The 15,032-nt window shown below is 38.6% G+C and overlaps 1 protein-coding gene across 3 annotated transcripts in view; it reads right to left on the bottom strand.

Annotated features, from left to right (window-relative positions):
* LOC135222051 (uncharacterized) overlaps positions 1-13,922 on the bottom strand; it is an 86,182-nt gene extending 72,260 nt beyond the window's left edge. Inside the window, exons 1-3 of one of the 3 annotated variants that reach the window (XM_064260192.1) lie at positions 13,855-13,922; positions 5,972-8,509; positions 5,276-5,476 (exon numbers count right to left, since the gene is read on the bottom strand). In XM_064260192.1, the coding sequence (XP_064116262.1) occupies positions 5,276-5,476; positions 5,972-8,357 (2,587 nt within the window). In that variant the 5' untranslated portion in view covers positions 8,358-8,509; positions 13,855-13,922. The other 2 variants (XM_064260191.1, XM_064260195.1) reach the window with 2 other exon arrangements.
* Positions 13,923-15,032: the final 1,110 nt, after the last annotated feature.

Below are 15,032 nucleotides of genomic sequence, written 5' to 3'. Positions count from 1 at the left end.
AAAAAAAAGATAATCACAAGTAAACTTCCCCATCACAAAGCACATAATATATGCATGATACACATAACCCCACTTTTTCCCCAACAAATGCAATATGCATAGTTACAGAATTTTTGCCATCGCAACTATTCATCAACCAGACACGGCCAGAAAGCAACCCATTACACATGCACTTTCATGGAATGCTATGGTCAACATTTCCCGATATTGCAAAACTCTGAGCAATCACCACTAGAGGAAGAAAATCAGCACACCGGACTCATCACAGCGGTTTTGGCAAATAATCCTCCTGCGGACACGTGTGCTCTAACTGCATGAGAATCATGAGTTCAGAAACTCATGATTCTCAAAAAATGTTCTATACTGAAATCACATAAGCACATTCCACTAAATTATCTCCAGGATATGACTAAGCTGCTCAAAGATTTGTCTTAAAGACGTAACTCTCACATGACACTGTCCAATTATATAAAAAATTATCACCTATCCGGGATAAAAAACTACGATTAACTTGTAATTCAGCAATTATATGCCTCCAAAAATAACACACTTGTGAACATAAAAAATGCACAACATCACCACGGGACCACAATGCAGTAATGCCACTCGCCTCTAATTAGTCACGAAACCAAAAAGAAAGAACCACAGAACTCTTCTCTTGGCTCGAAAAAAAAAACTCCAGGAATTCAGCTCAAGAAAAATCATAACCACAAAAAAGGTCACCCGCCAAAGATCAATGCCACACACACACACACACACACACACACACACACACACACACACACATATATATATATATATATATATATCACCATATTAATAATAAAACCACTCCGGTGATAAAATATTTCCTCCATTTAATTAATAACCACCCCACACCATATTCCCTCTTATTTCCCCAATAATCACATGTTAATAAAAACATTACTCCCGCAATAAAAAATATTCACCTCTATTTCGGCAAATACAAAATACTTACCTCTATTTCACCAATAACTCCATGTGGAATAAAACAGGTCTCCAAAAAATATATCTCCAAGCAGGATAATCAAAAATGAAATCCCATCCCCAAAAAATACACTCAAAGCATCCAGCTGACACACTCACAAATATTGCCCATGTATCTCCTCAAAAATGTGTCTCCATTTGCAACAAAGATGGCTGCAAAATAATTGAACTAAACATAGCTCTCACCACCATAGGCAAATATCAAATGGCCAAAAATATATATCTCCAATATAATATATCTCAAATTATATCTCCAAAATAATATACCTCCAATTCTCCAGAGAATAACTCAATGTTATAGTCAAAAACTATAAACTCTCTGTTTAGCATAACTGCTGAAAAAAGGGCAAAAACTCGGCCAATAAAACTTGTCTAGGAAATTCTAGAAAAAATCACCAATGTGCCACAACTCATTATAACAGAACTCCAAATTCAAAAGTGTCGAAGCAAAGACTTCTCCATATGCACTACGACATAGGCCATTAGAAACTTAACCAAGTTTCCTATCTCTGGCAAAGTTGTCCCAAATACAACAAAGGTATTGTGCAAGAAACCCACAATTTCTGGAACACAGATATCCAGAGAAAAAAAATGTAGTGCCATTATACATGCATTAAAAAAAATGCAAAAATTCTCCTATATATCTCTCTGCAGCATCAAACAGCTGAAAACACAAGCACGTTCCCGAACAATGACTCTAAGTCACGAACTAAGATATTAAAAAATATTCACACAAACTGGAGAGAAAAAATAAATTCAAATTCACCCATGACATAAAAACTTGTGTCAGCGATAGCTAACTTCTAAAAAAAAGTGAAAAGAAAAATCAACGGCAGTGTTAACTATCCCCATGACTCAAGTATATGTCAAGCAATTATCTGCTGAACTCATAAAAAAGAAAAACAAAAAAAAATGTGTTGTTAGTACCTCCCATATTAAAACAAAACAACACCACCCTTGACAGCATTACAGCACCCACATATTTGTATATATATAAAAAAAATCACCAGTATCAGAAGTATCATTATCAGCAGTATCACCATAATTGATATCATCAAAATCACCAGTATTAGTAAAACATCACCAATGTTAATGCTTGTCCATTCACCAAAAATTCAGCACAAAATTCACCAAAAGTTCAGCAAAATTCAGCACAATTCACCAACATTCAGCCAGATTCATCAAGATTCGGCTAGATTCATCACTCATGAACGACTGACATATTCTCCAAAGTTGTAAAAATTCAATAAATGATTAACCACAAGACTTCTCCCATAATTCATTGTAACAATTTTCCATAATATAATTATCTGTAATAATTATAAAATAGTCTCCCATGAAATATCTCAAATCTCTCGTAAAATATGTCTCAAATCTCTCGTAAAATGTCTCCCGTAAAAAAAATATTAATTGTAAAATATCTCCTTTAAAAAATATCTCCTGTGTCACCAGTAAAAGCATTAGTATTGCCATTTCCACGGTATTCATCACCATTGCCACACCCCATGATACCAACCAACACCAATCAACACCATTTCCCCAGTATACACCACCATTGCTACACTCCCCCATAATCAACACCCACCTGACAACATCAGTCATCACCATTCTTAAAGCAATCTCTCCAACACAATAAAAAAAATAACAATCCCAGTGTCCCCATTATATTTGTACCTTCCAAAGCATAAGGAAAACTTACACCACATCCAATGCATTTCATTTCCTTTTCTCTTCATTCAAGAGAAAGAAAATCTCTTTCTAAAGAAAGACCCTACGGGATCTCACATCATCAACCAATCAGTATCAGCTGATGTCCTGGCATTGGAAATTCACTGTCAAGGGCAAACTCATCCCCCCAATACCCCGACACAAAGAAAAAGAAAGGAAGGCGTTCACCCCCTACTGAAAAAAAAAAAAAAAAAAAAAAGTTTCACCCTCCACTGAAAGTTAGAACACCCTCCTAAACAGTGTCTGAGTACCCCCCGAGGTAGACCAGTACCCTCCCGGTAAGCAATGCCCCCTAGGCAGACCACTACTCGCCTTCCCCTTCCAGAAAATAAGCTGAGCCCGTAAAAATGACTGGGCGCTCTCTGTCTCCAAGCAAAAAATGCAATTCAAGCACAGTTTTGCATGCATGAAAACTATTCATACACGCATACAAAGATGAATGCGTTTCTTCTAAACATGCGCCAATAAAAAAAAAACACGTCACTTTCTGCTACTATGGGAAAAAAAAAATGTGGTATCCCAAACCAATCCCATAGCACAAAATTATTCAGAAAAAATCCTCCCAGGACTAAAAAATAAGGCTTTTTAACACTTACCCCATCATAGTGAGAAAAAAAACCGGAATTTGCGCAAAACACACTAATACACACAAACACAGGCGTCTTGGGAATCACACTCACAAACGTCTCGGTACTAACTGAACTTCCCAGCCCCTTGAGGCAGCTCGCTCTGGGCAAAATTGATGACTCTAGTAAAAATCCTTCCCTTCCAATCACCACAGTGTTAACGGACGGATGTTTCTGAAAATTTAACAATTTTCCACAACCCCACAAAAGGCTTTGTCGTTCGAAAACCACCGCTAAGCCATCAAAAACTGTTACCCTTCCCTGACACCATTTACCAGCGAAGGGTATTTAATATTTGGTATGCGTTAAGCCTAAGCGTAAGACGAACTGGTTACACACAATCTTTCTCTCTCTCTCTCTCTCTCTCTCTCTCTGGCATAGCTTTCTCTCTCTCTCTCTCTCTCTCTCTCTTCATTCCATCAGGTCATCAAATCAGAGACGGAGTTATAAAAAATATAACATTTGTTTAAAGTATAGCATTAGTTGAATAATCCAAATTCTTACAAGGTCAACACTGGAAAGATAATAATTCAAGTCACCCAGACAAACCACTCAGATAACACCCCAGTATTTAAATGTCTCAATCAGTGATTAGTCACACCAATCTCTTCTCCAAAATACTATAGTTCCCTCCACTCGGGACTCTCTGTCCCCCTCACTAGAACCACCTGTTTAAAAAGACACGAGAAGATACTCGTAAGCACACACAACTGTAAAGACAAAGTCAAAGATTAAATAGAACATCTTTACAAAATGTCAAACAGACAACAAGCCATCCCTTTGGCTAAAGTAATACACTTACCCATTACAGCCTGGAAAATCACACACTATGTTCAAGAAACTCTTTGGCACTCGCCATCGTGGCTCTGCCTTTCTCGCACAGACTTCTCTGTAAGTCTCCCCATAGATTTGGCTAAAGATGCCATTATGAACGGAAGAGGCACACACGTACACACGAACTCACCTCATCAGTAAAAACTGGTCACAACCAGTTTTCAAAGGCACTTGAACAAGACCTCATGAACTCACGAACATTGACCTGCTTAAACAAACATCTTCATATCACTCCATCCCAGAAATGATTTATCAGCTTTCTCAGGTCAACGCTTCGGACTCTTGTCTCTATGGGTCTGCGCATTCTAAAAAAGTCACAGCACATCACAATGGCATATTAAATATATTATTAATTATAGCCCTCTTTCATCTGACATATATATATATATATATAATATATAATATATTATATATAAATATTATTATATATATTATATATAAATATATATATATATATATATATATATATTAATTACATTATAGTATTAGATATAGACGATAGAGATATACATATATATATATTAAGATAAAAGAATAGATATTAGATAAGAGATATAATAGAATTAACATAGATATTTAAGATATATATTATAGATATATACTAGATATAAGAGATAGAACATATAGGATAGAATATATATATATATATATATATATATAGACATAATTTATTATATTATAATATATATCATAATATATATAGATATATAGATATAATATATATAATATATATATGTATATATATAGATATATTATAATATATATTATATATATATATATAATATATATATATACATACATATATGTGTGTATGTATGTATGTATAATCAAATCTGTTAAGGATCACCAGAAATTTCTGCAGAAAACAGGTTTCTGTAAAAACCGAACAGACTGGACTGTGCCTGTGTGCTATTAATTATTCACCAGTATAACATTTATTTATCTATAGTTATTCACTTCCCACCCTCCTCTGCCACCCCTGCTTCGTGGTATTAGTCTGCCAATGGACGACGAAACGAAAAGTAACCATCTCTTTCTTACCTAAAGGTTAACTTCTGGATCTAAACACTGTTACGCACCTTCATTTGCGAAAATGAAAGCATTAACATCTCCTTTCCCTACGCTTGGGAACGTCCTGTTGATGATGGCGACAGTGTCTCTGGTTTGCGTGTATGTCTCCAGATGGTACACTAGCTTCAGATTCTTCGATAATCTCATGAGCGAGGCGGGATATAGGCTTTGATCCTCAATTGTGTTCCCGAAGTTGACAAGGTCAATTCCTATGGGAAGAAAGAAGAGAGGCGCTCATTTTAGAGATATTACACCCACGACAACAGAGAGTCATCACTGAACAGAATACTATCTGCAAAACAAAAGCAGTATGACAGTAGAACTAAACTACTGCAATTTTTTGTTAACATATTAAAAAAAATATTTCATATATGTATATGTTATATGTGTGTGGGTGTTGGTATGCTTAAATGTATCTATATCTGTGTATATGCATAAGTATGTATGTATGTATGTATAATGTGTGTGTGTGTGTGTACTTCATAAATTTTCTGCCAGATGCAGAGCGTAATTTGATGTCAGTACGAGTGCTTTGTTTTTAGTATATTTTCAGATTTCTTGTGCATTGCTTTATATTACTCATGAGGTAATTACCGAAAATGAACTAGTAAAAAAACAATCAAAGCAAAGCTTTTTGACCTGTGGCTCAAGTTTTAGTACTTTATCATTGAGGGCGGCAAAGGTAAACACCTACTACTACGTACTTAGATCATCCACTGGATGCGAAACCTCTCCTTTAAATGCTGCAGAGACTTTTAAATCGATCCACAACAAAATCCTAGTCTTAATGCCATGAGTGACGGCAACATCTAGTATTTCATTGAACTTCGAAAGATCTCTCCATATCTCTTCAAAATCAACACGGCCCGGCTTCAGTTGAGACAGTAAGGGTGGCAGGACGAAAAGACCATCTGCTCTCAGGAATACCATGGACTTCTTCAGGGGCGTTTTTTCCAGCAGTGACACGTGTGACTGCAAAACTTGATCGTCCAATCTAGTTTCAATGCATGGTTCCAAGACCTCATCATGCGTGTTTTTAGAGAGGCTGTATGTGACATAGAGTTTTTGAATGTCCTTTATTTGGTTGTATAATGCATCACTCTTGGGGCATTTCTGGTAGAGTATTCCTGGTATGAAGGAAATGACTCCTATCAATTCCTTAAGCACGTCTTTGTCATGAAAAATTGAAGATTCGGTTAACCCTTTTGACTGCAGTGCCGCATCTAGAGGAAAGTCTCCTCCTTGTTGCATTCGAACTGATATCTCATCACAGAGGTCGACAGCAATTGCAAACTCTTGCTCACTTCTGTGGGCGTAGCAGTATATGTTGACAATCTGTAGACCATCATATCTATGCTTTATGGAGAAATAGGATGACATGAGAGCACGAAAGTTTTGCAGTACATCTTGAGAACTGATTTGAGATCTAATCTCCTCTTTAAAGTTTTTGATATCTCTCTCTGTCCATTCAAATTTTTTCTCAATGTAATATTTCAGAGACCATTTTCTGTACAATTCATTGAATTCCCCCATTGATTTTTCAGAAATTCCTGTCTCTTTTATGATTTTCTTGTTTAAGTTCTTTTTCAAATGCATGTAAATTGATGTCTTGGTTTTCAGTTCATCCCTTAAATCTGGACTATCAATGTAAAGAAAAATGAACATGGTAAAAATTTTTGGTGTTTTCAGGAGTGCTTTAGTCCTATAGCTCATTTCTTCTACTTTCTGACACAGCTCCATTTTCACTTTTTTGTTTTCTTGATCATCTTTCACCAGGCAGTCCGTGAGTTTTTCTATGAGCAAGTGGAACTCCCTTTCCTGAAGACCTAAAACATTGAGGTTGACTTTGCTACGGTTTCCGGAGTTCACAATATTTGTTAGTTCATCAGTATTCCATGGACGTGTTGTCACGACAATCTTTACGTCCCTCCATTTAAGTGTTAACATTTCTTCAAAGAGTTTCTTGGAATTCCCATTAACCTCATCATACCCATCGCAAAGTATTAGACATTTTGAACCAATGATATATGACAGTACATGAGTGAAATCATAACGCTTCACAGTCTCTTTCAGCAAACTTCTAAGGTAGTCTTCAAAGTTGTTATAGTCACGATTTCTGAACTGCATATAGAGCAGAGTTTGGAAGTCTGAGAGTTGTTGTATATCTGCTGTCGCCTTATACCAGTGGTCTACAAAGGAACAAAGAATTGTGGTCTTTCCAGAACCTGCATCACCAGATATAATAAAAACTACAGGGTCATCTCCCGTTTTATATGTGTCAAAAATTTCTTGCTGCTTTAGAATGGTACATCTAATGCCACGGTAATTTTGATTGAACTGCCTGTCATGCTCCACTTTTAAGGAAATAAGGAAACTACATGGGTCTTGAAAACCACACTGAGCTAGCTGGTCAAAGGGCAAAATCTGACAGAGATCTTTGTAAAGAGACCATAATTCTTCTCGAGAACACTTTTGCACTAGTTCAGAACACTCACTCCAGAAATCTTCTACTTCCTGCTTAAGGGACTCCACATCCTGTGACTCTGAGAGATCATAGTTCTCACGGATCTTTCTCAGCAGCTCTAGAACAGCTTTATTGATCTCGGCTTTGAGTTGATAAATTTCATCCTCCTGATCTGGAAAGAGAGACTTGGTTTTGTCAAGAGTTTCCTCGAGTGTTGCTTGAAATGCTCCGAGTTTATTCTCCAAATCTGTATCTGACATACTACAATCTTCATGGCTAACACAGTCCCTCTCAGCTTTGATTTTTCTGACTAATTCTTTCAGTTCATCGCCAGGGTCTTTGACTCCTTTCTGCCAAAGATAATAGAAGATTTTGTTCATCAGCGTGATGTCAAAGCACTTTGGAGATTTAGTTTCAAGACTATTTATTTCATCTTTGTTTAATAATTTCTTGTTACGTCGTATGTCATTTTCCTCGAGAATCTCTAAGATTGACTTGGCTTGTCCGTGGAGAAAACTATAGTTAAATAACATAAACAAAACCTTCTTTCCCCAATGTGTCACAAGGTAGTGATATCTGAAATTTCTTAGCGCTTCTTGAGATACAATTGGTGCTGATGAAGCCATGTTATTGCCACACAAATATGTATAGTCTACACTTGTACAACCATATCTTTCAAAACACTTTTAAAAGATGTTTTCGATAACAGCAGAGTAGGCATCTTGCAACAGGATGCAAAATATTTAGTTGTAAGACTGGGCCACATACGTACATAAGCCTGAAGAAAAATGATAACACAAGTTAGAAGCAGGAAACGTTATGACAAAAACATTTGCCATGATGTGAACAACAAAAGTAATATTTCATTGCAACTTACTTTTGCTACTAATAATAATGAGGTCAATAGCAACCACATATTGCAAACCTGTTAAGGCAGTGCTGATCGCTCATGTGTGACTTTTCAGCACGGCCATCCTGCTCGTATTCTGTGAAATTCAGTCAAGTTGAAGGTCCCAGTACTACTGTTCGTAAACACACATTAGTGGAATTCTTAGTGATGATAATAGTCTGTTGGCAATGATTACTATAATCATTATTCTTATTATTATTCAGATGCTGAACCCTATTCATGTGGAACAAACCCACCTAAGGGGTGATTAACTTGAAATTCAAGTTTCCAAAGCATATGGCGTTCATTTGAAAGAAGTAACATTGGCGTCAGACATTTTAGCAGGTACTACATAGTAACAATAATGTTGTTTACATATATATGGTAATTAGGGTATACCAAAAGAATTCATATGGAATACAAAATAAATGTAACTGAAGTCTAACTATATTACAAATGTTCCAATGACATTATAGGTAGGTTATACCTATCTTTAGTTAATTTCACACCCAGTCAATTTGATGAATTGTAATGTTTGTTCAGTATCCACCAAAGTGAGGATGGCGCATGAGAATTTCATCAAGCAAATTATTATCTGTCAACAATTGTTTACATATAACAACTACTGTGAATGTTTGAGGCAATAAATTGATAACAAGTGAACATTCCACGAAATAGTGTTCCAGGGTGTTGGCGTTGGGGGCGTCACATAGCCTACAGAAGGAAAATTGAGGAACCCCATCTTGCTCAGCCACTAGCCAAACTGGTCGCCAATCCTGCCAAAGACGCACACACAACGTTATGTTGACGAACCATGAGTCCATTGCGGCAATACTTGTGTTGGTGAGGAAGGAAGTGGTCACAGTGCTGTATTGATACACTGGTGGCCCCTCGGCATTACTATGATGATGGGTGGGTGACTGGGCAGCCTGGCACACCATCTTCTCACAGCACAGGAGAGATGGAGTTGGATTATGGGCATCTGGAGGATCCAGTTGGCAGGCAGCCTTTGCAAGATGGTCAACGGTGCTGTTAGCCAGATGTCCTACTTGAGAGGGAGTCCACAGGAAGTGTACTACCAGTGAGCTCATGTTGGCTGTGTCTAGTTGTCCAAGTATTTGTGTAACCAGGAGTTGGTATGCTGGTTTGTGTGACAGGAGGGCTCAGAGTGCTGGCTGTTGAGTCACAAATGATCAGGCCGTTGTTTCTGGTCCATGTGATCAAAGTAACTGCATCTGGAAGTCCATGCAGTTCACAATACGTGGAGCTTGATGACTTTGGGAGGCGACGGCCTGTCCAGCCCTCTTGCGGGGGTTTTAAGATGGGGGAGAAAACAGCACAGCCAGCACTGCTATCCTGCTGCAGGGAACTGTCCATGTAGTAATGGTGGGCTATACTGAGGGATGAGGACAGTCTGTCGATGGTCTCCGATGCACGTTGTCGTTGAAGTTTAGGCAAGTCAGTCTTGGAGCCTGGAGTGTTAGAGATTGCTGGCACAGGAATCTGCCAGGGTGCAAGGCCATGATCCACATCCTCTGCCACGATGTTGATGTCAAGCTCCCAAATGCTTGAGCAGACTGTACTGACTAGTATACGCCCCCCCTGGTATAGTTGTGGATGAGGCACATCTAGATCCAGAGAAGTCCTGATGATGTAAGAGTAGTGGAGAGAAAGGTGAAGGTAATACAGGCATTTGATACTGAAGTAGGTGACATTGGAGTATATTCTCTCAATAAGTGGTGGGAGACGGAGTTCATGTTGCATGTTTACAATTCTAGGGGAGGCTGGACCGCCTAGGATGAGTCTCATTGCTTGGTTCTAGAATTTTTGGATAGGCTGTAGGGTTGATCTGGAGAGTTGACATAGTGCAGGGGAAAGATAATCTACCACTGAGTGGATGAGGGTAATGTATATGGTTCTGGCGACTGGGATAGATACTCCTGCAGAATAATTTGTAAGCCATTTGAGAGGAGTCAGGCGTCGCCATAACCGGCCAGCAGATCTTGAAGAATGGGATGTACTCGTTGTCTTGCTGGAATGGAAGGTGTTATCCGCAGTGGTGCTCCCAAGTAAAGATACGGTTTGTACAGAGGTATAACATTGTTCTCCAAGGTAAATTCTGGCCAATACCTTGCCGGCCGGGGGGAGAAGATTCTACTTTTTTTCTGGGGAGATGATGACACCACAGGAGGATACTGATTCGTAGGAGGAGAGGAAGCGTTGCAAGTGATCTGGAGATCCTAAGTGAATGCATATATCATCTGCGTAGCAAGTGATAGTTGTGTTATCAGTGTCAGGAAGAAGGGAAAGAAGTCGATGAAGGAGAATTTTAAACAGAAATGGACTAAGTACTCCACCTTGTGGAGTACTGAGTTCAAGTTCCTTTGCAGTACTCAATTCTCCCTTAAACAGCAAACGAGAGATTCTATTTCGTAGATAACCACGTATCCATCTCAAAAGATTTCCTTTGACTCCAAAATCAATGAGCTGGTCTAGAATGATGTCTTTATTTGCGGCGTCAAATGCACTTTTCAAATCAATGAAAGCTACAACACTGGTCGGGAGAGATGAGTGTAGAGCTCCATGAGACAATGATGTGTTTCTCGTTGGGGTAGGAAGCCATATAGTCTGGGTCAAAGCTTCTCTTGCAGTCAGAACATAAGGTGTGAGAGAAGACTACTTTCGAATACTTTGCAGTAACAGGAGGTAGGGAGATAGGCCGGAATTTGTCAGTGCCGGGCTTGGGGATGGGCACAATTGCACTATGAGTCCACGCTTGTGGCACATATCCTATGCTGAGGCAGAAGTTGTAGAGCTGGAGGATAGTGTTGCCAGGTACTTTTATGAGTATGCCAAGGACTGTATAGGTGATGCCATCATCACCAGGAGTTGACTTCTTACTCCTTGATAAGGCACATCATAGCTCTTCCTCAATGATGGGTACATTGTCCTCTTCATCACTGCTCAGTAAGGCGGTAATGAGATGGAGGGCATGGTGGTTTTCTTTTGTGAAGTGAGTCTTGTATATGAGCAGGAGGGTTGATGATTCGTGACATTGACCACTCATCAATGAGGTCCTGTGCATACTGAGCAGGGCTGTGGTGGAGGACACTTGGGGTTTTCTTCTTCACAATCCTGTTCACGAGGTGCCACATGGAACCAAAGCTTGTTTGATGGTTGATGCTGTCCGTTAACTTGTGCCAGGAATCTGTTTGTACACAGTGCTGTAGAGCAACTAGATCATCTCTTAATAGTTGATACTGGTGCAGAGTCTCAGGACTTGGAAGAGACCAGTTGTTAGAAAAAAAGATAAATTAAGAAATTATTAGATGAATATAAATTTAAGTAGATTATTAAAATAATATAAAGAGAATTGTTTTATGGTATTAATGCATTGCATCTTCGCCTGAACTTCCGCTGGAGTTCTAATTACACGACATCCCTAGTTGGGAGGGAGGCTGTTCCTTCCACGGTCCCACAAGGGTATATGGAACAAAGGACCTCTGGAACTGAGAAGTTCGACAGCGAGGAGGCACATTTACTGCATATTGGTGCACCTGAACTGAAAAACTGACAAACAGGAAACAGAAACCTACCACCTCGAACCTCTCTATCTAAACGAGATAAATCTCTGACAGAAGCAGACATCCACACCAGAAAACGGTATTCTAGCTCATGAAGGACAAATAACCTACAACAGGTTACATTGATTTTTACATTCACAATTGATCAATGATCACCTTTTCCTGCCAAGAGCTACCAGAGTCGCTGAACGGCAGAAGCACCAATATGCAGTAAATGTGCCTCCTCGCTGTCGAACTTCTCAGTTCCAGAGGTCCTTTATTCTTCCTCACACCATTGGGATACTGTGGAACAGACTCCCTTCTGAGGATGTCCTGCAGTTGGATCTCCAGCGGAAGTTCAAGCGAAGATGTAATAATGCATTACTGCCCTAACAATAGTCTCCTTGTATTTTAGTGATTTACTTACCTTTTTTATTTATTAATTTGTTAATCTATTTTTTCTTTCTTAATAAGTGATCCACCTTTCGGTATTTCCCATTACCTTTTGTTACCACTTTCTAATGAACACCCTAATGCTTTTTGAAAGCTAGTGAGCTTCAAGTCAATGTCCCCTTTTGTGGTCTTGTTCCATCTGAATAGGGTGCATATTCTAGTAATAATAGTATTAGAGTATGCTTGAGGTAAACCCTCCTTTAAACATGTTTAATTAAAAATTATTGCTGCATCAGCTGCATTAATTTTATAGAGGTTCTTCTCTATTTTTCTAATTGTGGTTTTCTCATAGTTACTTAAATGGCAGGTGAGCAACGCACCGAAGGTTGGCATGTCGAAAATCAGGAAAAAAATAGATGTCAGTTTTATTACAACTCTTGGGACGTTAGTAGAGAAGAACCTCTATAAAATTGATGCAGCTGATGCAGCAATAATTTCTAATAAAATAACATCAGTAATAGTAATGATACCGCCCTCTCTTGTATAGCTTTGTGTCTTGACTTGAGGCACACTAGGAATAACAAAATGACCATTCTTGAATAGAACACATTCGCTTGCACGTGTGTTGGCATATGTTCAAATACCCAGGGGCGTTTTCACAGGACATTTTGAGAGCAAAGAGCAAATGAGCGGATTGTCATGAAATTTGAAAATGACCCTGACTTAAGGGAAGGTCATGTCATTCCAATCAAGAGATTTAAAAAAAATGATAACCATTATAGCTGCAAAAGTAATCTAACAGACTAGTGCATACACCACTGCATCTTTTCTCTGTGGTTTCGTATTGCAATTTCCTCAATGAGATTAAAAAGACAATATGATCGTGAGAGCCACCTAATCTACTACACCAGCACGCACTAACAGTGAGAGCAAACGAAGCTATCTATCAGCACAGGAAGTCAGTGACAACGGATGCGGTCGACCGCACAAAACGTTTGAGTCAGTGTGAAGGGTGCGGCTCCTATTGAGGTTGATTATTTGCCTGAAGATTCTAGAAGATGGTGTGTGTATAAGGCAATGTGCATGAGATTGGTTTAGAAATCTGCCTAGAGAATGAGAGATTTGCCATCTTTTGCGCATATTTTCATGTTGATCCCAGAGGGGCTGGTACTCAAAATGGCGAGGTTTTGTGAGATGCTGTAGTACTGCATTATGCACATCTTTTCTATAGTTTTCAAGCAATAATAAATCGCATGAATAAAGAGTACCAAAACTCACTGTTCACACATCTCACTTCACCATAAGAAACACTCGCTGGACATCACGAGACTTACTCGCACAGAGACAGAAGAAGGACTAAGAATAACTCAGGACACTGACGGACGGACGGACGGACGGACGGACGGACAGGCAGACCCTTGGCATGAGTCAAGCAGATAATAATTTATCTCGCGTCAACATCCGGTCATATCAACAAGAATGGAGGGTGCTCCCCAAAGGGCAGTTTTTGGCCAAATATTCCTGATATTAAAAATATGACTATGTCGTCACTTCATTCGTTTCCACTTTTGAAAGGCTTTGTTCATCGCCAGAAAATTAAACGCTCGGCAATGTGCAGAGAGCTTATGGCGAACAACTATATTTTATCACGAACCCACGAATTATCTCTCTCTCGGCTTTGTGTCTTTTGCGACTGTGATTCTTGTTTCAGAGAGAAAGAGAACAAACAGCTGCTCAAGGAAATTCTGCGATTCTGTCTGTTGAGAGAGAGAGAGAGAGACAGACAGACAGAGAGAGAGAGAGAGAGAGCATATGGCTTTGAGATCCTCTCTCTCTCTCTCTCTCTCTCTTATCTTGGTATACTTCATCCATAAAAATGATTAAAGCACAATATAGAAAAAAATTACACTCTAAAACAAATGACTGATATGAATTCACATAATTGAACATATTGTACACACACACACACATACAGAGAACTCAACAATTGAAAAATATCACCATTATTGTTAACAATGTTATTATTATTATTGTAAATAGTGTTAGTAAAAGTATTACCATGTGGTATCACTCAAACAGAACAAGAAAACAAAATTGGTGCATTTCGTAGGCAATGTCCTACTCGCTGCCTACTAAAATAAAGCTGAAAATTCCTTAAACTTTATAGATTATCTGATTAACGTTAACACAGCCATCCAAACTCGAAATACCGACATTGCAAGATGGAAATTATCTGCAATATATTTCAGGTACTTTTCACGAACGCATTGTATTTCATGAAACGTCTGACAGACCCATTTTTATTCATATTCAATCTTTTTTTCTTTTTCAAAATAGAAAAGGTCGAACCTCACATGAGAGGAGACCATTTGATAGTTCGGAAACTAGCATTTCCCCATTAAAATGCCGGTGCCTCGTTCTCCCCCAAGTACCGAAGGACTCGGGTGACAGTGACG

This window comes from Macrobrachium nipponense, chromosome 3, assembly GCF_015104395.2.
Source record: "Macrobrachium nipponense isolate FS-2020 chromosome 3, ASM1510439v2, whole genome shotgun sequence".
NCBI lineage: Eukaryota > Metazoa > Arthropoda > Malacostraca > Decapoda > Palaemonidae > Macrobrachium > Macrobrachium nipponense.
This window is presented reverse-complemented; position numbering and strand designations above follow the sequence as displayed.